The sequence below is a fragment of the Pristis pectinata genome, chromosome 25 (assembly GCF_009764475.1).
Source record: "Pristis pectinata isolate sPriPec2 chromosome 25, sPriPec2.1.pri, whole genome shotgun sequence".
NCBI lineage: Eukaryota > Metazoa > Chordata > Chondrichthyes > Rhinopristiformes > Pristidae > Pristis > Pristis pectinata.
Window position 1 is genome coordinate 29,869,394 of NC_067429.1, and position 24,883 is coordinate 29,894,276.

General features: G+C 45.0%; 1 protein-coding gene across 1 annotated transcript in view; it reads right to left on the reverse strand.

Annotated features, from left to right (window-relative positions):
* The window catches only part of LOC127582845 (vasoactive intestinal polypeptide receptor-like), a 53,624-nt gene that overhangs the window by 14,761 nt on the left and 13,980 nt on the right, over positions 1-24,883 (reverse strand). Inside the window, exons 5-6 of the mRNA XM_052038411.1 lie at positions 23,187-23,284; positions 7,311-7,440 (exon numbers count right to left, since the gene is read on the reverse strand). Of these exons, the coding sequence (XP_051894371.1) occupies positions 7,311-7,440; positions 23,187-23,284 (228 nt within the window). The remainder of the gene's footprint in view (positions 1-7,310; positions 7,441-23,186; positions 23,285-24,883) is intronic.

Here is a 24,883-nt window from a genome sequence, read left to right on the forward strand (position 1 = left end):
ATAATTTTAAGGTGATTGGAGGAAGGTATAGGGGAGATGTCAGAGGTAAGTTTTTTTACACAGAGAATGGTGGGTGCGTGGAATGGACTGCCGGCAGAGGTTGTTGGGGCAGATACATTAGGGACATTTAAGAGACTCTTAGATAGCCACATGAATGATAGAGAAATGGGGGGCTATGTGGGAGGGAAGGGTTAGATAGATCTTAGGGCAGGATGAAACATCAGCACAACATTGTGGACTGAAGGGCCTGTACTGTGCTGTAATGTTGGTATTGGTATTGGTATTGGTTTATTATTGTCACTTGTACTGAGGTACAGTGAAAAACTTGTCTTGCATACCGATTGTACAGGTCAATTCATTACACAGTGCAGTTACATTGAGTTAGTACAGAGTCCATTGATGTAATACAGGTAAAAACAATAACAATACAGAGTTAAGTGTCACAGCTACAGAGAAAGTGCAGTGCAATAAGGTGCAAGGTCACAGAAAGGTAGATCGTGAGGTCAGAGTCCATCTCATTGAATAAGGGAACCGTTCATAGTCTTATCACAGTGGGGTAGAAGATGTCCTTATGTCTGGTGGTACATACCATCAGGCTCCTGTATCTTCTACCCAATGGAAGGGGAGAGAAGAGGGAATGTCCCGGGTGGGTGGGGTCTTTTATTATGCTGGCTGCTTCACCAAGACAACGAGAGGTAAAGACAGAGTCCAAAGGAGGGGAGGCTGGGTGTCCGTGATGCGCGGGCTGTGTCCCACAACTCTCTGCAGTTTCTTGTGGTCCTAGGCAGAGTAGTTGCTGTACCAAGCCATAATACAATCCAGATAGGATGCTTTCTATGGTGCATTTGTAAAAAGTTGGTGAGAGTCAAAGGGGACAAACCGAATTTCTTTAGCCCCCTGAGGAAGTAGAGGCTCTGGTGGAGCTTTCTTGGCCGTGGCATCTACGTGATTTGACCAGGAATCTATGTTCTATGTTATCCAGAAACATCTCCAGTCTGGTAGCACCAAAGTCCTGAGGGTACCGGATTATTGGATTTTAACTGTACAGGAGGTGTACAGTGGCTGCCACACTGGCTCTGTTACTGAGCAAAGCACATCAGTCCAGAGACAGGTGGAAGTACAATGTTTTCCTTGATGATCTACCCCAAACCCCTCTCCCGCTACAAACTCTGCTTTTAACCATGCTCATCCCCCACACTTCCCAGTGCGCAGAACTCTCACAATGACACTAAACAACACATAGTCAATGCCAGGAGTTTGCTGTTGATAGAGTGGAAGTACAGAGGGGATCCATAAAGGACAACAAAGAGAGAGCAGGGAATATACTCATGGCTAATATACAAGGGGCACTTAAGGTTGTTTACCAACATAAGCAGAAGTTAGTTGAAGGAAGTGTGATACCAATTAGAGAGCAAAGCTGAGACTCTCTTGTGGAAGCACTGCATGAACGCTTGCATTGGTCTTCACTCAGGAGTGGGTGGAGGTGGTGATAGGGAAGGTTAGTCAGGTTTCTGAGGTAGTAACAGAGGAAATTGCAGAAAATGTGGGCACAATCTGCCAATTCTCTTTAAAAATAAGGGGGGGGGGGAAGGGGTAGAGTAACTACAAATGTTACATTCCTGTTCAGAAGTGAGAGGGATAAATAGACCAGTCATCTAGCATTGGAGATAATAATCCATAACAAAGCGAGTTGGCAATTTGTAAATTCTTGGTTGAAAACTGAACAGCGCAATTATTTTAAAGGCAAATCGTTTCTGGCTAACGTGATTGAGCCATTGCTGAAAGAATCACATCATTCAGAAAGGAGATGAGACAGAGGCCTACGTATGAATCCATACACATGTAATGATACACAGTCAGACATAGTGAATGAAAAGTACTTAGATGGACTCAATGATGAACTCACAAAAGTTGATCCAAGGAATGAGGAATACATGGACTATATGGAGATAAGAACACAGAGAAATTACAATGGACAATTGAAACGTGTGCTCAATACAAACTCAGTAAGACTTTCTCTGAAAATTGACGTACACCAGTGTACACCTGGTACAAGTTTCACAAGCTGGGAGTACGAAACCAGATCAATTAAACCCTGATGAGACTGGAGTGTTGCCAGAACATTACTCATTCCTAACAATTTCCAGAGAGGTGAATGAGACCAACAGGTAATGGTGCTCCTCACTTGAAATCTAAAGGATGTAAGAAGCAGAATTAGAAGACATCAAAAGGATCCATCAATAAGATTGATAACCATTGGTGAAAGACAAGTTGGTTGGGCACCAGAAACATGGCAGTACTAAACATATATAACTACATAGAAAAGAAATATATTATCAATTTAGGATCACTATTCTTGACGTTGCAGCAAAAGCTTGTGGTACAGTGTAAAAATAGTTCAGGAAAATGCAAGGGTACATTCTGGTCAAAAGAAACAATAGAGTCAGTGGTAACAAAAAGGTTAAGCTCACCAGAAAGTAGGTGAGGACCTAAAATCAACCAGTCTATATACCATAACGACAGGCAAAGTGAGGACTGAACAACATGATAAAAGTAACAAAGGAACAGTCTTGGACTGAGTTTGAAAATATTCTTGCAAATGAAGGGCTGACACCAACCAGGACCTTCCATTGGAAGATAAACCCAATTCATGGACAATATAGACTGCAACCCAACTGAATAATAAACAGCTTGAATGGATGATCCATAATGAAGCAAGTGAAGGTGCTGGGAAGATGGAAGGTGTAATTCAATAATCTATTACATCCTCTGCATGGATGAGAGACGTGTGATAATCAAGGTTCCTGAAACTGAAGCAACCATCATTTGCAGGATCATCAAACTGGCATTGGGGTACAAAGCCCTTAGAGTTGACAATTTACCGGCAGGGATGGCAAAATCTGCAGAACCAGACTGAAGAAACAGGGTTGCAGAGGGACTGCCAAATATCCTGAGAAGAACAAGAGTCCATTGGGCTGGCATAATCCCAGTGTGGAGAAATACCGGGACTTTGCAATATTGTATGAAACAAGAAAAATAACTAGCACGAGAAGGATGACCCAGACTTACAAGAAAACGTGTTGGGCATGTGAGAGAAAATAGGTTATTGGGAAATGAGTGTGGGCATGGGACTTGTGGTATTGCCCTGAGAGCTTCATAGGCTCAATGGGCCAAATGGCCTCCTTCTATGTTGTATAGAAAAAGAGTGAACACTCGTTGGTGAACAAACCTTGATTGCAGATGTTGAAGGTAAGTACAGGAGTATATCTCAGTACTGAAGGAAACATGGGAAGACCACAAATAGGCAAATAATTGTAGAAAAAACAGAAGTAATGAACAATTGCTGAGTATATTCAACATAAAGATCGACAGATTTTTGTATCTTAAAGGAATCCTTGGGTATGGGGTTAGTGCAGGGAAGTGGTTCCAAGGGAAAAGTTCCACCATGATTGTACTGAGGAGTGGAATAGCCTTGACCTTGTGTCAGAGAAGAACAAGCATTGCATTAGCAAATCTACAATACACGAAACAAACCAAAAGTTCGATTATCTGGGCAACTCCATCACCTCTGACGGAGGAAGCAGGGGTGCTCAGAAGGCAAATCAAAAGATAGGCCAAATGTCATCAGTGCTGCAACATCATCAGCTCCATGAAGAACCTCCCACAAATTTCCAACCAACACATGGCTACTGGTGTCAGTCATGGACCTTAACATCAAAGCATTAAAGGGAACTACTATCAGTAGAAATGGGGAGCATAAGGAGGGCACTGGGGTGACAAAAAGAGATCCCATAAATATGAAAGAATAACGCCACTAGACAAGCAAGAGGGATCCAAGCGATTATACATGACTTACAGTGGTAACAAATAAAGGGGCTCTGGGTCCCTAATGAGGACATGGAGAATGGTCTCCAACAGAGAGTGGAAAACAGAGGAAGAAATGGCTGGAAAATAAAATGCTGTTCATGCAGAAGACAGTAAGAGAGAAGCAGGGTAATAATGAAGCCTGGAAGTCTCACCCTGCAACAAGAAACTGAAAAAGCCAAGGAAAGAATATGATATCTGCTCTTGACATTATAAAATGAGACAGGAAAAGGGCTGGCACGGTGGTACAGCAAGCAGAGCCGCTGCTTCAGAGCTCCAGTGACGCAGGTTCATTCCTGACGCTGGTGTTGGCTGTGTGATCTTTGCATGTTCTCCCTGGGATCAAGTCGTTTGCACCCACATCCCAAAGACAGGCTGGTTGGTAGATTGATTGGAAACTGTAAATTTCCCCTGGTGCAGGTGAGTGGTAGAATCGGAGAGGAATTACGGCAATAATGGAGAGAACAAAATAGGATTAGTGTAGGATTAGTGTCAATAGGTGCTCATGGTTGGCTGAAGGGCCTGTTTCTGTGCTATATGGCACCACTGCTTTAGGAAAAGGTGAAGGAGGATAAGATAACAGAGCCCAGACCAGGGAGTGCTGATGAACTTGAATGTTTGGATTTGCAAAACATATTTGATAAAATCCCACCTATTAGAATTGTCATTAAAATTGAAGCCATGGGATTAAATGGACAGTAGGATTAGAAAGCAGAGAGAAATGATGAATGGCTGTGTGTCCAACCAGTGATGAGCATACAGAGTGCTTCCAGGGCTGTTATTAGAACCACTGCTGCTATTGACGTACATGGAGCTGGTTAGAGAGGACCTCATTTCAAAGTTGGTAGACAACACGAAACCTAGTTAATCAGTGCAGGGAATAATGACTTCAGGAAGTCACAGACATGCTGTTGAAATGGGCAGATTCATGGCAAATGAAGTACAATGTAGAGAATGTGAAATGATACATTCTGCAGGAATAGGGATAATATAAAGTAAATGATATGTTTAAAGGGGAGATGGACACAGTGAAACCATATGTTATCCGATAGCATATCTTTGAAGGTAGCAGGACAAGTTGAGGTGATTATTAAGAGCCTTGTGGGATCATTGGCTGTATTTATGTGGTGGCAAGCACAAACACAAGGAAGTTAAAAAGCACTGGCTAGCCCCCACCTGGTTGAATTCTGAGCAGAAGGTTTACCAGCAGGGCAGGTGTTTTGTTATCTAAGGTGAAGATCTGAATAAATCCAGAACTCCGATATGAGTGAACTCCCTCTTTGAACCAGCAGGGAGACTGTACAACTTCCTTACGGGCCATTGTCAGCCTGAGGAAATGGAGACTCATTACAAAACAATGCTCCTGGGGAATTTGCTGCAGCAGCTTTAACTCTGAACCCATCGAGCACTTTAAGTGTTCACTCTGTCCGTCGCTTCAGCCAGGACCTCCCGGTGGCCACCCACTTCAATTCCACATCCCACTCCCATACTGACATGTCTGTCCACGGCCTCCTCGACTGCCACGTTGAGGCCAGACACAGGTTGGAGGAACAACACCTCATATTCCGCCTTGGGAGTCTCCAACCTGATGGCCTCAACATCGATTTCTCTAACTTCCCGTAACCCCACCCCTTCTTTTTCCACCCCACCACCCCCCATCCCACTCCTTTGTCTTCTCTTATTCCTGTGGCTCCCTTCCCTCGCCTTGATGACCTGCCCATCTCCTCTCATCCTCTCCCTCATCCTTTATTCCATGGTCCACTGCCCTCTCCTACTGGATTCCTTCTTCTTCAGTTCTTTGCCTCTTCTACCTATCACCTGTCAGCTGATTACATCTTCCCCTCCTCCCCCACCCACCTACCTTCCCCCTCTCACCTGGACTCGCCTATCACCTGATCTCACCTGTCCACTGCCTGGTTGTACTCCTCACCCCTCCCCCCCACCTTCTTATTCGGGCTTCTGCCCTCTTCCTTTCCAGTCCTGACGAAGGGTCTCGGCCCAAATCATCGACTGTTTATTTCCCTCCACGGATGCTGCCTGACCCGCTGAGTTCCTCCAGCACTTCTTGCGTATTGTTCCAGATTCCTTACAGGAAGCCTGACTGCCGGACTTCCTCAGTTCCTTGTGCCCACAGAGGCCATTTAATTCTGTTCCCTCCCTCTCAGTGCTGGATCCTGAAAACTATCTGCCTGCTGGATTCACAGTTAAAACTGCTGCAGCAAATTCCCCATGAACATGCAATATCTTTTCCCCATTATTGAGTGATCCAATACCAGAGGGCATGCATTTAAGGTGAGATGGGGTAGGATCAGAACAGACGTTAGGGGTATGTTGTTTACTTAGAGAGTGGTGGATGCCTGGTATGCCTTGCCTGATAGGGTGGTGGAGGCAAATTCATTGGGGGCTTTTAAGAGGGGCTTGGATGGGCACATGAATGAGAGGAAAATGGAGGGATGTGGGCATTCTGTAGGTAGGAGGGATTAGCTATGTCGGCACAACATTGTGGGCCAAAGGGCCTGTAGTGTGCTGTACTGTTCTATGTTCTATGTTAATGTTGTCTTGTAATGATGATGGCCTGCTGGGCCCCGATGCAGACATTGCATTCTGGGCTCTGCCATGGGAAGAAGGAGCGGACCACCCCACAAACTACCCTGCCCCTTGCCCCATCCGTGGGGTGGTCTTCAGTTCCCACAGTGGCCTCATCAGTCACCTCAGAACCAGTGAAACCGGAGCGGAAGCAAGTCGTCCTCGATCCCAAGGGATCGCCCAAGAAGAAGAAGGACCCTCATCCATATTTTCAGGGTGAAGGTTCTGTGGAGTTAACCCCGTGTGGCCTAAGCATTTAGTGAAGGAAGTCAACAGAAAGAAAGCAAAGGATGTTGTGTCCAATCTCTATTGCTATATTGTCTGTTTCCTATTTGATGGAGAAAAGAAAAAATTAGAACCACAAATATTACAAACTGAGGGTAAATCTGACCCTGATTCTCCGTACACAGTGATGGGATCCTTGAAGTACATACCACTGGGCTCAAGGACAGCTTCTATCCCGCTGTTATAAGACTACTGAACAGTCCCTGAGTATGATAAGATGGAATCTTGAACTCACAATCTACCCCGTTATGACCTTGCACCTTATTGTCTGCCTGCACTGCACTTTCTCTGTAACTGTAACTTCTTCATTCTGCATTCTGTTATTGTTTTACCTTGTGCTACCTCGATGCACTGTTGTAATGAATTGATCTGTATGAACGGTATGCAAGACAAGCTTTTCACTGTACCTTGGTACATGTGACAATAGTAAACCAATTCCAGTTCCAATTGTTGTTTTAGTTTAAGGTAAGCACTGAGAATAGATTCCCCTCTTCTATTGCCTGTAAGGGGATGGAGAGGTCTTCGTACACAGTGATGGTGGCTTTATCTGGGGTCTGAAGTGAGCTCCTGCTTACCGTGGAGAGGGTGCACTGGTCAGAGTCACTGTCGAACAGCACCATATCCTTTATAAACACAGCGATGGCTCTCAGAATGAAGGAGACAAACAAGTTCATGTGGATGTAGTTCCTAGTACAGTGTAGTTTCCTGTGTTAAAACAAAAGGTAAACAGCTGAAGGTGCCTTAGAATTAGAAATAAATAGGTCGGGCCCAATAAACCAAATATCTTTTCCATAGACTGGGATCACCTTCCCAGTAATTCCTTCAACTCAGTCCCCCAAACTTCGTATCATACCTCCCAGCCGTGTCTCCACAGTTCTTCACTGCATCCCTCCATCCCTATCCCTCGACATTCCTGGGTCAATAAACAACTGAAGACCATGTCCCTGATACTTGAGGGAGGTGGGAATGAGCTGAGCTCCTGATGGTGCCTGTGACCACGAGGGAGGGAGGTCTCGTGACAGGGGGTTGGGGTGTAAGGGGGATTGCTGTGGGGAACAGCGCTGGTGGTGTGGTGCTGGAGAAGGCAAGGGAGATTGCTAGGTGGTTGAGAGTGTAGGCAGAGATGGGGTGAAATCAGTGGGGTTGTGTGTGGAGAGGTCCAATCGGGAGGAGATGGAGATTTCCTGGATTTGAGAATAAGCGTTAAGGTCGGAGGGGTGAGGTGTCAGGAGCAGGGAGGGGTAGTAAAGATGGTCTCAGACTGAGCAATAATGCCAGGCTGGGAGAGAAGCATTTCTGGAAGTAGGTTGAAGAGGAAATAGATTCTTGGGGGGTTGGGGAGAGAGGGATCGCTGGAGGGGTGGGTGAGGAAATGGTTGCTGAGGCAAGAGAGGATGGGGAGCCAGGAAATGAAAGGGATTGTTGGGAGTTAGCACCATGAGAGTGGGAAGAAAGAGATCACCAGGGGTCAGGGTGCTAAGGACAGGGGGATAGGGGTCACCCCGGCTGAGGGTGGTTGTGTGTCGGAAGGGGTAGAAGAGCGGGGAAGAGGGGAACATTAGGTGGGGGTGGGGGAGGCAGAGATTGCTGGGTGGTGATTGCTTTGGGGTGGGGATGGGCAGAGAGGTTATTGAGTTTGGTGGGGGTGAAGATTACCACTGTGGAGGGAGGGAGGTTACAGGGGTAGTTGGAGAGGGGCTGCCAGCGATGTGGGAGGCAACTTGCGACAGGATTGTTGTGTAGGGGCCCCCTAATGCTCTCATTGTCCTTTGGGCCCACAAGCAGTGCTGGAGAACACTTTGCCACAGGCAGCAGCCTTTACCTCCTTTTGACTGAAAACTTTCCCCAACTCTGGGAAACACAGCTCACAGCTGTTACATTTAAACAGCTGCCAAAATCTGAGGCACAGCATGTGATTAACGAACGTAACCATGGACAATTCTTGCCCAAGTGGGATGCTTAGATCTATCCAAACCCACCACAGCTAAACCAGAAGCAGGGACATTTTTGTCAGTTTCAGAAGTTGGGAATAGATTTTGCACTTTTACAAATCTGTCCCCCACATATATCTTGTCCTACCCAACACAAACAGAATTGTCCTCCTCAATATTTGAAAGTGTCAAACTCTCTGGACAATTGGAATGAAAACATTTTATGTGGACAAGAAACTCTCAGAATATCACCTGACCCCAGGACCTTGACAATGCAGCAGTCAGTGTGGTCAAACACTGGGTCAAGGTTTGGACTAAACAACTGCCCAAGGAAAGAAAATCATTCTGAGTCAATCTGGAAATTGATTTAAATCTCAGTTGTTGAAAGGAAGGATATTGTACTGGATTAATTTTTATTCAAAACACTTTCTACAGAAGCAAATGCTACTAATTTAGAATTAAACGTTTTTTTTCCCATTTTTAAAACCAACAAAGCCAATCAGCATTTAGATCCTTGAGTAAAGTTTCCGTCCTTGCTGCTCCAGTGATACCTATTACTGATAATGTTCTTGTGTATGGACAATGGCTCCACTGCAGCAGCAGGTCAATGCTTCAGTTTAGCTCCAGAGCTATCCAAGAGTGCCTTAACACAAGAAAACTACTTATTAAAAAACACACCCGCCTCTACCCCCAGACTTAGTTTTCTCTTAAATATATTATAATCAAAAGAGGAGTGAATTCATCAAATCAACCAATCTTAACGTGAAAATGAATAACATGCATTGATGATCCACTTAGCTTCATATATTAAAGACATCAGTGAATAAAACCAATACTCACATAGACAGATGAATGAATTTCCAGATGACATTTCAGTCATTCTTGAGATGGAGATGAAGGATATAGTTGAGATATAAAGTTAAAATATACACAAAACACTACAAGCATGCACTAATGTAATAAATAATGACCATTTAAAAGCACATAATGAAAATTATACTACATTGTGTGACAATGAGAATGTAATCCCTGGAAGGAGTTCATATGGCTCAGTTCACCCTGTCTGGATTTACACAGTTCTGATGTTTTAAAGTTAAGTTCACAGAGAAGAGGTGAAGGGGTGAAGCTGCAGAAACCTATGTGTCAGGGCTGTGTAACTGCTTAGTAGGGCTGGGCAGACTGATGATCGGAAACACTTCCAAAAGCCACATGTGAATGAGGAAGATCAGAAAATCTGGGGGGATATTCCTGAAGCCATTCTGACCATGCTCCAACACTACAGTCCCTATGGAGTCCAGCAGTGGAGCAGTTATACTGAGAGATCTGGCTACTGATTCTTCACATCCAGCGACACCGTTCATTTTAGTGGAGAAGGTCTGATGGGAAGAGGTAAATTTCAGGTCATTTATTAATTTTGCATTAATTGAGTTGAACGTATTTAATTTTAAACTTAAATATATGTTTAATTATTTTCCATTGCAGTTTAAGTATTTTGTTTATAATTGCCCTTAAAATTTTAAGTATTTTGAAATCATCCTTTCACAATATAATTATTTGTTAATGGTTATTAAAGATCATGGTTACTAATGGTTATTAGTAAGGCGTTTGACAAGGTTCCGCATGGTAGGCTTCTTCAGAAGGTCAGAGGCCAAGGGGTCCAAGGATGCTTGGCCGTGTGGATTCAGAATTGGCTTGCCTGTAGAAAGCAGAGGGTTGTGGTGGAGGGAGTGCATTCGGATTGGAGGGCTGTGACTAGCGGTGTCCTGCAAGGATCGGTTCTAGGACCTCTACTTTTTGTGATATTTATTAATGACTTAGATGAGGGGGTGGAAGGGTGGGTTAGCAAGTTTGCAGATGACACAAAGATTGGTGGTGTTGTGGGTAGTGTGGAGGGCTGTTGAAGCTTGCAGAGGGATATTGATAGATTGCAGAGCTGGGCTGACAAGTGGCAGATGGAGTTCAATCCAGAGAAGTATGAGGTAGTACACTTTGGAAGGACAAACTCCAAGGCAGAGTACAAGGTAAATGGCAGGATTCTGGGCAGTGTGGAGGAGCAGAGGAATCTGGGGATTCATATCCACAGATCACTGAAAGTCGCCTCACAGGTAGATAGGGTAGTTAAGAAAGCTTATGGGATGTTGGCTTTCATAAGTCAGGGGATTGAGTTTAAGAGCCGCGAAGTGATGATGCAGCTTTACAAAACTCTGGTTAGGCCACACTTAGAGTACTGTGTCCAGTTCTGGTCGCCTTATTATAGGAAGGATGTGGAGGCGTTGGAAAGGGTGCAGAGGAGATTTACCAGGATGCTGCCTGGATTAGAAAGTATGGATTATGAGGAGAGACTAAAGGAGCTAGGGCTGTTCTCATTGGAGAGAAGGAGGATGAGGGGAGACATGATAGAGGTATACAAGATATTGAGAGGAAAAGACAGAGTGGACAGCCAGCGCCTCTTTCTCAGGGCACCAATGCTCAAAACAAGAGGACATGGCTTTAAGGTAATGGGTGGGAAGTTCAAGGGAGATGTCAGAGGGAGGTTTTTCACCCAGGGAGTGGTTGGTGCATGGAATGCACTGCCTGGGGTGGTGGTGGAGGCTGATACATTGGACAAGTTCAAGAGATTGTTAGATAAGCTTATGGAGGAATTTAAGATAGAGGGATATGTGGGAGGAAGGGGTTAGATAGTCTTGGGTGCGGTTTGAAGGTCGGCACAACATGGTGGGCCGAAGGGCCTGTATTGTGCTGTATTGTTCTATGGTTCTATGGTTCTGTCTGTCAAGGTCCATGATCACCAGAGACATTCACAGACATTCAAGACTTCTGGCAGTTTTGACAGCTGGAGGGGACGAGGCTTTGTCAGCTGTCAAACTATTTTGGAGGTGGGGCTTGCATTTTTGGCAGGAAGGCCTTTGCACTGTGCCGGGCCTCTCTGATCAGGAGTGAGCTTCCGTGACCAAGGTGCCACTGCAGGTAAGTGTGGGTAAAGAGCAGTGAAGCCAGGCCATTCACTGAGAAGAGCCAAACCATTTTGTGGGCCATATGTTGTGTGTCACATGCTGCTGTTGCCTCAGTGGGAGACTCTTCTTCTGCCCACCAGCCTCCTTTGGTCTTTGTAGGTGAAAATTTCCAGCCAACTGTTACATGGGTGTTAACCACATTAACGGTGTGACAGCAGCACAGAGGGAATGTGGAATTTGTAAAAAATCTATCCAACCTCTCTTGGATATACTCAGTGACTCAGCCTGCACAGCCCTGTTATGGTTTTGAATTCTGAAGGAGACAGAAGAGATTGCAGGTGCTGGAATCTGGAGCAACAAACAATCTGCTGGAGGAACTCAGCGGGTCGGGCAGCGTCTGTGGGGGGAGAGGAATTGTTGACGTTTATGGGTCAAAACCCTGTATCAGGACTGATGCAGAGTTTTGAACCTCAACATCGACAATTCCTTTCCCCCCACAGATGCTGCTCGACCTGCTGAGTTGCTCCAGCAGATTGTTTGTTGCTTTGAGTTCTGAAGATTCACTGTTCTCCAAGTGAAGAAATATCTTCTGACCTCGGCCCTTATTTTGATTCTGTGACCCCTGGCTCAAGACACCCCAGCCAGCGAAAACATTGATTCATTTATCCTGCCAAATACCATTAGAATTTGGTATGTTTCAACGAGATCAGATATTCCTGCTCATAGTCTCTATCTTCGGTGTGGAGAACATTGTGTTCTGAGCAGAGAAGCAGTACAAATTTGTAGTTAAAGCTGTTCTTTGTTGTTTAGTGTCCTGCAGATATATTTTGCAAGCACGGACATGTTAACCGTGACTCAATGTTGCTCTAGAATGTAAATCAGAAAATTATGTGCTTACTCTTCTCCCCAGGACACCACTGCATGTACCAAGGACTGACATTCCGCTACAGTGCCGAGGGCGTGCTGTAAGGTTCGATCTACCTTCCCGATTATTTGCTCATTATCACATTGCTCTATAAATCATGTCTCAGCACGCAACCTGGCGGACGTGTTTTGAATGTTGAAGTGATTACACTTGAAATAGTATTTAATTGGATGCAAAATACTTTATGGCATCCTGATTTCATAATACGTACAAATCTTCTCTCTAAATGGATTTATAAGTAACTTGGCACCAGAAATGATGCAAGCCGTAGGTCAAATTTTCAGTTGTTCATGTGCAATAAGGACAGACAATTATCAGCTTTTGTTAGCTGTATCTTGCTGCTTTGTTTATTTGTCCTGATTGAATATTTGCACCTATTTTCATTAGTTCCTTTGTGTTGTACTAGCAGTAGATTTCTGGATAAGGTTAGGTTAACCATATTATCTGTGGAGCTACACAGGTGTCACACCCTCTGTCATTCGTGTATATGGTGGGTCTCTTCAATGGTTCCTTTTTAGTCAGGTATAATAATTGTGTAATGAATTTACAACTACTGTCAGGGCACTCCCATAGCTCTTTTACTGGACTAAAAATCACGTGAATACGAGTTCAAACTCCATCACGACTGTTTGAGAATTTAAATGTAGTTTAAATAAAATGTGAAAATAAAAGTCAGTACCTGAAACTATCAGATTACGGTGAGAACGCTGATGTCTTTTCGGAAAAGAAGCAGGTCTAGTTTATAGTCAGGAAATCTTAACTTTGTTAGTTGAGAGCAATGGCAACTGGGCACAGAAGAGGAGATGAGGTCTGGGGCAGATTATCCGTGATTATATTGAACGGTGAGGCAGGCTTCAGGGGACAGGTAGCCAACTGCTGCTCCTATTTTCCCAGATCCTTATGTAGCTAACTGTTCAGTTAGATTTACACTTTAACTATCCTTTAAAACCCTTACACAATAAAAAAATCATTCAATCTAGCCATCAGTGCTTGTTTTGAAATGTTCAGTTCACCTGCAAGCACAACTCTGCGAAGGGAACAGTACAAGATTTCTGTTCAGTGCCTTGAATATGGGCACTAAGCGCTGGCTTTGCCACTGTCTCATAAATCCTTAGCTAAATCAAAACAAACAGGCAAAATTCTCAGCAGAAGCAATGATCAATGAGAGAAACTAATGACGTTCTCTCAGGAACCCTTGGGCTTTCATCAATAGTCAGGTTCAAATCCGTGACGTATTTATACTCATTAAAAGTCCATCTGCTTTTATTACATCAATAAAGCACTGGACAGCAGAACTAAATTTAACTCTGTAGTGCTTATCTGCATGAGGCATGTGTATTAGTGATTGCAAATGCAGGTGCCGTGTGTGGTGAACCATAAAATATCCTCTGCATTAGTAAATTAAGGATTTCATTAAAATGAATTTTATAAATTTATTTCAATCTCTGGGTATTTCACGCTTGGGGAAATGATTTCTAATAGATTCATCATACTAATATAGACTGTTATAAAATTGACTCCAATGTATTTTATTTGACCGTTTCTGTTGGTTATATGGGAAAAGCACTTTGCTGCATTAACAATATAAAGCTCAGTAATTTTGCTTCTGTCTTGTCCTTTCTCTGGAATTCTGTTGCAGCAAACTGACACGTCGCTGCACAATAGATTTTTCCCTTCAGTGTTAGGTTCTGAATTGGAAGTCTGGGGTCTGATCATCCTGTGAAAGGTCTGCCCCACATGTTAAGATGACTAGGGGCATATTCGCTGCTGTCACCTGCAATTTTTTAACCATCCCCAAACATCACCAAGTTATTTAGTCATCATTAGATGCCTTGCTCATGGAGTCATTGAGAGATGCCAGACAGTTACAGGCCCTTCAGCCCACCAAGTCAACACTGACCATTAACCACCCATTTACAATAATCCTACATTAATACCAATTTTTAATTTCCCCACATTCTGATCAACTCCCCCTCCTCCCTCCAATTCTAACACTCACCTACACACTCGGGACAATTTACAGTAGCCAATTGACCTACCAATCTGCACATCTTTGGGAAGTGGGAAGAAACCGGAGCACCCGGGAGAAACCCTTGCAGTCACAAGGAGAGCGTGCAAACTCCACACAGACAGCGCCCGTGGTCAGGATTGAACCTGGGTCACTGGCACCGTGAGGCAGCGGCTCTACCTCACTACACAACTGTGCCGCCCATGCCCACTGTGAGCAAGTGGGATGCCACATTACTCTTCATCACTCCACTGATTCTACTTCATTGGGGGTGGCAAAGGAATCAAGAGGGGAAGTTGATGGCCACGTTAGAGAGGATAAGTTGCAGGGGAATTAGGAGAGATGGAATGGGATCTGATGGGATTGTGCTGCTGGTGTCCAGCATGCACCATAGAAAGCATCCTGTCCGGATGCATCACGGCTTGATACGGCAACTGCTCTGCCCAGGACCGTAATTAACTGCAGAGAGCTGTGGACACAGCCCAGCGCATCACGGACACCAGCCTCCCCTCCTTGGACTCTTGTTGTCTTGGTGTAGCAGCCAGCATAATCAAAGACCCCACCCACCCAGGTCATTCTCTCTCCTCTTCCATCAGGTAGTCTATATAGGAGCCTGAGGGCACGTACCACCAGGCTTAAGGACAGCTTCTACCCCACTGTGATAAGACTATTGAACGGTTCCCTTATACAATGAGATGGACTCTGACCTCACGATCTACCTTGTTGTGACCTTGCACCTTATTGCACTGCACTTTCTCTGTAGCTGTAACACTTTACTCTGTACTGTTATTGTTTTTACCTGTACTACGTCAATGCACTCTGTACTAACTCAATGTAACTGCACTGTGTAATGAACTGACCTGTACGATCGGTATGCAAGACAAGTTTTTCACTGTACCTCGGTACAAGTGACAATAATAAACCAATACCAATACCAAGTGGCCTCCTATGTCATAATAAGTATATTAGTAGAGCTTTAAATGAATCATATTCCCTTCCCCAACACTTGCACACACATCTGGAGTCAATGTTCAGACATTCAGGGCACTGAGGATAATTTTAACATTTGTCCCACTGTCCACCACAAGCTTGGTGAGCTGAGCCTGGTGCTTTTGTAGCTGACAGGGGAATATGCCAATCACGTCCTTGTTATGGCTGCAAACAGGCCACAGGCCACACTTGAATCCGACAGGCCTGCTGCAGTGACAGGTCGACCACAGGACAACTGAGGCGCTAGTAGCAGCTGTAACAGTGGTGGGCCAGCATTGGGACAGTGTGCTGGTGAGGTGTGGTGGGGAACAGGGTGAGGCTGAGAACAGGGGGAGCAAAACCCGGCAGGGGGGCAGGGCAAACACAAGCCCGCTGCAGCTTGCAGTTGTTGCTGGGTTCACCAGTCCGTCCAGGGTGGATGGCTGGTGAAACAGGCTGGAGAAAGTGGACATAAAACAGGGAATGTTGGAATATCCTCAGCAGGTCGGGCAGCTTCTGTGGAGAGCAAAGCAGAGTCAAACCTTCTGAGCGATGAGCTTTCAACTGAACTGGAAAAGCTTGGAAAATAAGCCAGTGTTAAGATGCAGATGAAGGGGAGGGGTGGAGCAGACAGAGGGGCATGTTTGTCGTAGAGTGGAGACTGAGTGAGACTGAATGACACAAGTCATGGTGAAACACGCACACAATGCTGGAGGAACTCAGCAGGTCAGGCAGCATCTATGGAGGGAAATAAACAGTTGACGTTTCGGGCCGAGACCCTTCATCAGGACTGGAGGAGGCCAGAAGCTGGAATAAGAAGGTGGGGGGAGGGGGAGGAGCACACGCAGGCAGGTGATAGGTGAGTCCAGGTGAGGGGGGAAGGTGGGGGGGGAGTGGGGGAAGGGGGAGAAGAAAGAAGCTGAGAGGTGACACGTAGAAGAGGCAAAGGGCTGAAGAAGAAGGAATCCGGTAGGAGAGGGCACTGGACCATGGAATAAAGGGAAGGAGGTGGGGAATAGATGGGCAAGTCATGAGGGCGGGGGAGGAGGAAAGAGAAGGGGGCCACAGGAATGAGGGAAGGCAGAGGAGAAAAAAAAATCGGAAAAAAAAAGTAAGGGGGGAAGAAGGGAGGGGTTACCAGAAGTTAGAGAAATTGATGTTGCAGCCATCAGGTTGGTGACTACCAAGGTGAAGTATGAGGTGTTGTTCCTCCAACCTACGTCTGGCCTCAATGTGGCAGTAGAGGAGGCCGTAGATAGATATGTCAGTATGGGAGTGGGATGTGGAATTGAAGTGGGTGGCCACCGGGAGATCCTTGCTTTTGCAGCAGATGGACAAAGGTGCTCGACGGAGTGGTCACACAATCTGTGTCGGGACTCACTGATGTAGAGGAGGCCGCACCGGGAGCACGGGATGCAATAAATGACAATCTCAGATTCGCAGGTGAAGCGCTGCCTCACCTGGAAGGACTGTCTAGGGCCCCGAATGGTGCTGAGGGAGGAGGGGTAGGGGCAAGTGTAGCAGAGGGTGGGGAAGGCTTGCTAATCGCAGCTGATGTGTCGGAAAGAGGGGTGAATGATATCAGGAGAAAAAAGACAATGCTGGAACTGTGAGATACTTAACACTGCACTGAAACAGAAGAGAATGCTGGAAATACTCAGCTGGTCAGGCAGCGTCTGTGGGGAGAGAATCAGAGTTAACTTTCAGGCTGCCAATCTTACATTAAAACTGGTCAGTTCTAACACAAACCAAGAAGGCTGGTTATCTGAAGTTGTTGAATTCAGTGGTGGGTCCTGAGGGATCTAATGTGTCAGGAGACAAGGTGAGATACTCGTCCTTCAACTTATGTTGCCCATCACTGAACAGTGTTGAAAGCCAAAGGTAAAGGAGTCAGAGTGGGAGTTAGACAGAAAATTAAAGTGATAAGTAACTGGAAGCTCAGGACCACCATGGCCGACTGAGTGGAAGAGTTCTGCAAGGTGGTCACCCAATGTAGGCTTGATTTCTCTAACGCAGAAGGGTCCACATTGCCAGCACTGAATACTGGAAAAGATGAAGGTCAGTTGTTGCATCTGCTGCATTTGCATGGAAAGATGCCACAAGAAGGTGTGTGAGTGTTGATGGGGAAGGAAGAGTGAACCAGGCAATCCTGAAGAATTGCCAGCATAAGCACAGGAGCCAACATAATCAAAGACCCCACCCACCTGGGTCATTCCCTCTTCTCCCCTCTCCCATCAGGCAGAAGATACAGGAGGCTGAGGGCACGTACCACCAGGCTCAAGGATAGCTTCTACCCCACGGTGATAAGACTATTGAACGGTTCCCTTATACAATGAGATGGACTCTTGACTTCGCAGTCTACCTTGTTATGACCTTGCACCTTACTACCTACCTGCACTGCACTTCTCTGTAGCTGTGACACTTTACTCTGTATTCTGTTATTGTTTTTACCCTGTACTACCTCAATGCACTGCGTAATGAATTGAGCTGTACGAACGGTATGCAAGGCAAATTTATAACTGTACCTCGGTACAAGTGACAGTAATAAACCAATACCAATACCAATACTTCACCACTTCCCTGTTAATGCTGATTTCTGTAGTTAAACTGACCCCTATTATTCTATAACTGAGGATTCACTGTGTATGTCGAGGTTGGTTTCTTGCTTTGCTGCGGAATTAATTGACTTTTGAATTATTAACTTTAAATCTTAATTAACACTTTCATTGTGATTTTTGAGCAATGTCATATCTCTTGCTTCACTGGCCCTATTTACTAATATTTGCCTTCAAATTATGCCAGCATTTATTGGTGTGTGCGCACACAGTTTGATACTGCAATAAAAATAACATAAAATCATTTCATGAGACTTGTGAATTGTTTGCCAACTAGTGCCCCAAAATTAATTTCCAAACTGCTTTTTATTTTCAGTGTTATGCTATTGAAAATTATTTCTTCCCAGAGTTAAGATGAAAATGGCCATCTGCAGGTAATTTCATGCTCTGGGAATCTGAATGCACACTTCAGGATGTGCAGTCACCCTTGCAACACGGACACAGTTTCTACATTCGGTAGAATGGATGCTGTTGTTCCCCATGCAATGGTCTCTTTGGACACGGTGCGTTATTTTACTATTGGTGGGCACTTCATAGACAACTACGTCCTCCCAATGACATGATGGACAGGCACCCCCGTGGTGAGGAGAAGCCTTTGCTTTAATTATTTTGCCTTCTCCATACCTCACAATACCTTCCACACACAAACCCTCAACATTGATCTTGACACACCAAGTTACCCTACTCTCTGTTCTCTTGATGCCCCAGCCCAATGTTCTGACCTCTCAACCTCTACCCAAGGCCCCAACCCTTCAGTCTTCAAGTCCTCAGTCCCTGCAATCTCCAAGACATAGGCCTGAACCCCATTACCAACACTCCCTACCATCCTGATTACAATACTGGCCCAATCCTATTCCCCCACCCCTGATCCGAGGCACAGGTAGTTTAGGCCATCCCGACCATTTGAGTGCAGCCTCAGACCAGACTACAGAGCAGCAAGCTTCTGATCCCCAAAACGTGCAGCTGAAATTTGCAGTGTGGGGAACATTAACCAATACAGTCGTTGGCAACCCATGACAACATCCATCCCATGCTCCCAAAGGGGACCCAGAATTTCTAATAATATTGATGTCTCATTGTAAGGTGATGGTGCTCACAGGGAGTTCATCCTAACCCTATCGAATCCTCAGCACAAGATCTGGCAGCCTCTGAAATGATTGGAATGTCTTCACCTTCACTGCTCCTTGCAGAGACAAACCAAGCATCAGTTACGCTGTGCTTGAACAAGGAATCTGGGATATGTGAGAGGTTTCTTCACAATTAACCTTGTTCTAATAACTTCCTCAGAGTGAGGTAATGCGAACCTTTACTCCAGTCCTTAATATTTTGGATGGATAAAAAACTGGGAATTTGAATGGAATGTCAGTATAAGTGACACTGGCATGTACCTTTACGTAAAACAAGTAAAAGTAATGATGGTATTTTGAATTGGAGATGGCCAGTCAAGGAAGACCAGCAGCAGAGTTTGGGTCCAGGTTCACAAGACATTAAGTGCAGTGTTTCTAATCATTCTGTGTCCAGTTCCCTCAACCACAATGCCAAGGCACCAATCCTAGATTCTTCAATCCCCTGAGCCTATGCTCAGCAAGGCCGGGCACTGAGCCAACCAGAACAGTTCTCTTTTCCAGATCTGGTACCTTTGTATCAGCCTTTCAGATACCAAGAATCACAATTATGTTTGGTACGGAAAGTTCACCAGATCCTTCTTCCCCTTTCCTCTGGCGCTCGTTCTCCCACCTCATCCACCTTCCACATCTCAAATGGCGATGAGTTGGAGTACAGGAAGGAGATAAGGAGCTTAGTGGAATGGTGTCATGACAACAGCCTTTCCCTCAATGTTAACAAGACAAAAGAGCTGGTCATTGACTTCAGGAGAGGGGGTGGTGTACATGCACCTGTCTACATCAACGGTGCTGAGGTCGAGAGGGCTGAGAGCTTCAAGTTCCTAGGAGTGAACATCACCAACAGCTTGTCCTGGTCAAATCATGTAGATGCCATGGCCGAGAAAGCTCACCAGCGCCCCTACTTCCTCAGGAGGCTAAAGAAATTTGGTTTGTCCCCTTTGACTCTCACCAACGTTTATCGATGCACAATAGAAAGCATCCTATCTGGATTTATCACGGCTTGGTACGGCAACTGCTCTGCCCAGGACTGCAAGAAACTGCAGAGAGTTGTGAATATAGCCCAGCGCATCACGGACACCAGCCTCCCCTCCTTGGACTCTATCTTTACCGCTCGCTGTCTTGGTGAAGCAGCCAGCATAATCAAAGACCCCACCCACTCGGGACATTCTCTCTTCTCTCCTCTTCCATCGGGTAGAAGATACAGGTGCCTGAGGGCACGTACCACCAGGCTTAAGGACAGCTTCTACCCCACTGTGATAAGACTATTGAACGGTTCCCTTATATGATAAGATGGACTCCAACCTCACGATCTACCTTGTTGTGACCTTGCACCTTATTGCACTGCGCCTTCTCTGTAGCTGTGACACTTTGTACTGTTATTGTTTTTACCTGTACTACATCAATGCACTCTGTACTAACTCAATGTAACTGTACTGTGTAATGAATTGACCTGTATGATCAGTAAGCAAGACAAGTTTTTCACTGCACCTCAGTACAAGTGACAATAATAAACCAATACCAATACCTTTTGCTATAGTTTCATTATTTCCTCTGACCTTCCTACCTTTCCCTCCCGTACCTCAAAATGTCACAGAGGTAGAGAGAGGAGGGTAGGAGAGAGAAGTGTGGATTAACTGGGATTCTGCCTGTTAAAAAGGCAAATGAAATAGAAAAGTAATAAAAATTAGTGCTGCTTTCTTGGCATAGGGAATTATGATGATTTTGTTGAGGGTGATTACATTTCTGAAGGGATTGGACAGAATTGATAGAAAGAGACATGCCTGCAGTGGTTGAGGATTATGGGATGATAGAGCATGGAAATCAACTCAAATGCAAGAGATTTAGGAAAGGCTCTTTCAGAGATGATTGAGAGACTATGAAAACACCCTGAGCTAATGACTGAAGCAGAGAGCATGGCAGCTGCTAAGAAGAGATTCGATTGGTGATAGAAGGAAAGTGGGTTTAGTTAGAATTGAAGGCAAGTTATATGGAAGCATCATGGAGACACGGGAGACAGCATGTGCTGGAATCTGGAGCAACAACAAATCTGCTGGAGGAACTCAGTGGGTCAAGCAGCATCTGTGGGAGGAAAGGAATTGTCGACGTTTTGGGTCGAAGCCCTGAGTTCCTCCAGCAGATTGTTTGTTCCTTTTAGATTGGGTTGTTAGGTTAATTGTCCACTGTAAATTGCCCCTAGTGTATAGGCGAGTGGTAGAGTCTTGGCAGAGTTAAATGGGAGCACATGGGATTAGGAGACTGCTCAGGGAGTGAATAGACATGAGCATATTCTGATTGGTTGAAACCACTTGTTTTCAAGTGAATTTCTAAGTAGTGACTGTGGGCTCGCTCTCACTTTATGGTTACTGACTCTCTGCCCTAGGGTTTTTTGATGCCTGCACATCTTTGTTAAATGGTCACACCATTTATTTGATGTCTACAAATGAACAGCCTTACACAAGAAAGCTTTTTCTCTGCACACTCTGCTAGAGAGCTCACATTATTTTTCGTACAAATTACATTGCATTGTGCATGGAACTTGGTGCTACCCAGTCCAATACCTAGGGACCTCAGGACTCTAGGATCTCATCAGAAGTCAAGGATTCAATACAAGCCATTAAGCTTGTGGTTCTTTTCTCCATCAGTGCCACGATTTGAATGTTGGCGCCGGAAGTGTGGCGACACTTGCGGGCTGCCCCCAGAACACTCTACACAAAAGATGCATTTCACTGTGTGTTTCGATGTCCATGTGACGGATAAAGATATCTTATCTTATTTTATCTTATCGGTGGCCAAAACTGATCATGAATCTGATAGCTTGGTTTGACCAAAACACTTAGTATCCTACCATCACACCTCCTATCTCTGACTAAACCTCTGCACTGCTTCCTTGAAACACTTCCTATTCATGTTATTCATGGCATTCAGGGTAATTCTACTTACTTTTGCCATGGTGGATTCGAGCAGATGGCAGTCAGCTCTGAACTACTGAATCTAAGCTGATGCCCTGTGTTGTCTAGGATCAGATGGAATATTATGTGGTGGAATTTTAAACAACCAGCCTTGTCACTTGCATCTTTGTGCTTGTGTTCTTCTTTCAATGACAACTAATCCATCACTTCTTCCAAACGGTTCCCATAAGGAATGGATATCAGATGATTGCTAAGCAGCCTCTCTGCAGGGCGGCACAGTGACACAACAGGGCGGCTGCCTCACAGCTCCTGCGACCCGGGTTCAATCCTGCTGTCTGTGTGGAGTTTGCAAGTTGTCCTGTGACTGCGTGGGTTTCCTCCCACATCCCGTAGACATGTGGGTTGGTAGGTTAATCAGCTGCTGTAGATTGCCCCAAGTGTCTCAGTGAGTGGTAGAATCTGGGAGGAGTTGATGTGTACATAGTGTGCATAGAATAGGATTCGTATAAATGGGTGCTTGATGGTCAACACAGACTTGAAGGTCTGAGGGGCTTGCATGACTCTATGATTCTGTTCACTATGACTCTACTCTCTACATCTCTACTCTTAATAACTCCTCTCTCAATACGTTGCTGGGTTGGTTGTGCACGGCAGTCAGTTGTCCTATGTATAAAGTTGCCGTGTCTCCCTCCACATTCAGCCACCTTTGCTATGGATTGATGGCAACTTTCTTGTTTCTGAGAATTGGAGCCTCAGGTTCAAACCCCATTCTAAAAACCTGCAATGTAAAACCTCATTGGATAATGGGAGGCAGTGGAACATTCTGATTAGAGTAAGTCGGGTATCAAAGGGAAGGTAGGGGACAAGAAGTAAATTGAATGTGGTGAGGTCTGATGAGAATGGAGAGCAAGGGGAGTTTATTTTATGGTTCATGTGGGGAAATAAACTAAGACGATGTCTTTCTGTTGTTTTATGATTCAACGAATATAATACATTTGTAATAGAGAAGTACTTACCTGAAGAGACAGAGAATGACCACGGCAGCACTCAGTGACAACAGAGACAGGCTGTGTCCGACAGTGTAACTAATCTTCACTGCCTGCAGAAATATCCCCTGAATGGTAAAAATAATCATTATCAAGACCGGTCCTTTTTACACAAAAAGCACAAATTACTACAGCAGGGGAGGAAGAGAATTTGCTCTGTCTTAGCAGTGCAGTGATGCAATGAATGTGCTCAAGAAATGTTTCATACTTTATATTTCTAAATCTTCTTTCAAAGTGGTTCTTATACCAGTCTTAATTCACTTTATGTGTGATTGATGACAGGTGCCCCACTGTGACTGTGATGGCTGCAGACTGTCAGAGAGCCTTATACACACGTTGTGACATCAGTTGTAGAACCAGCTATTGTCCACAGACACGTTACTGGTATCACTGACCTGCAGGAACACCAGGATCACACGGAGGAAACGATTACCTTCACATCCCTATGGTTCTCTACATTTTCCCAAGATTGCATAACAAAATGAGGAGGAGGGAGGTGTCCTGACTCTTTCAATGGGAAGCTCTGAGCTTAACCCAGCCTTGAGTAGGATTCAGACACAACCTGCCTTAAAGATCAATCTTTGCCAAAGCTGTCAATGTCATATGTAGGGAGGGGGAAGGGTGCTGGTGAGAGTGGGCGTGGGTGGGCAGGAGGCAGTGTTGGTTTGTTGCGAGTCTGGGGCAGGAAGGTGGCAATGAGATGAGGGAGGATGGGACAGAGAGGTGGAGAAGGGGCAGGGGACATGGGGTGGCAAGTGCCCCGCAGATCCACATCCTGCTGGCTTTGCCCTGGAGCAGGACTGATAAGACTCAAGTCAGCAAATGTGATTGCGTCTCACTGTTCTGATGAAAGGAGTAATCACAGAAAGAAAAGTACAAGATTAATTTAAATGCAAGAGTCACAGATATCCTGGGGTAGATTCTGACTTTATGTGATCCGTAGTCTATTTTAACCTCAGTGAAATTAAAATGCAGTTCAGCTGTAAAGCAGATCACCGATTTGCTATTGCCTGTTTTAAACTTTCATGCAGAGCCAATGTTAACCCTATTGTGCACATATGGTGGTAGAATAGAGGATGTGCAATAAAAAATCATTCCAAGTGACTGATCGATTCCCAAGAAAGAGCAGAACTGGAGTGGAAACAAGTCATTCTTGGGGACAAGAATGATTTGCTTCCACCCTAGTTCTGTGGGTCCTGAGATTCCTGCTCAGAATCCACAGATGGGACACATGGTCTTTGAAGGTGGGTGGGGTGTTTAGGATGTTATGCGGTCCTTTTGCTGTCTACTCTTGGCCTTGGTGCGCTCTAGTCATGTAGACACAAGCTGCTCAGAGCCTATCCGGATGCTCTTTCTCTGTTTTTGTTGATCACAGGCCGGGGATTCTCACCAATCAGAGAGGACGTCACATTCTTCAAGGAAACTTTGAAAACATCCTTGAAGTGTTTCCTCTGTTCCCCTAGAAATCTCTTGCTGTGATGGAGCTGTGAGGTTGTTTGGTGTCAATTGTGTAGGCGATATGGTTCCTGGTGTGTCCTCAAACATTCATTCTGTTCCTTTCCCCACAGATGCTACCTGATCTACTGAGTGTTTCCAGTGTTTTCTGTTTTTGTTTCAGGCAATATTATCCACCCACTCGGGTTAGTTGAACAAGATTGTTGACTCAT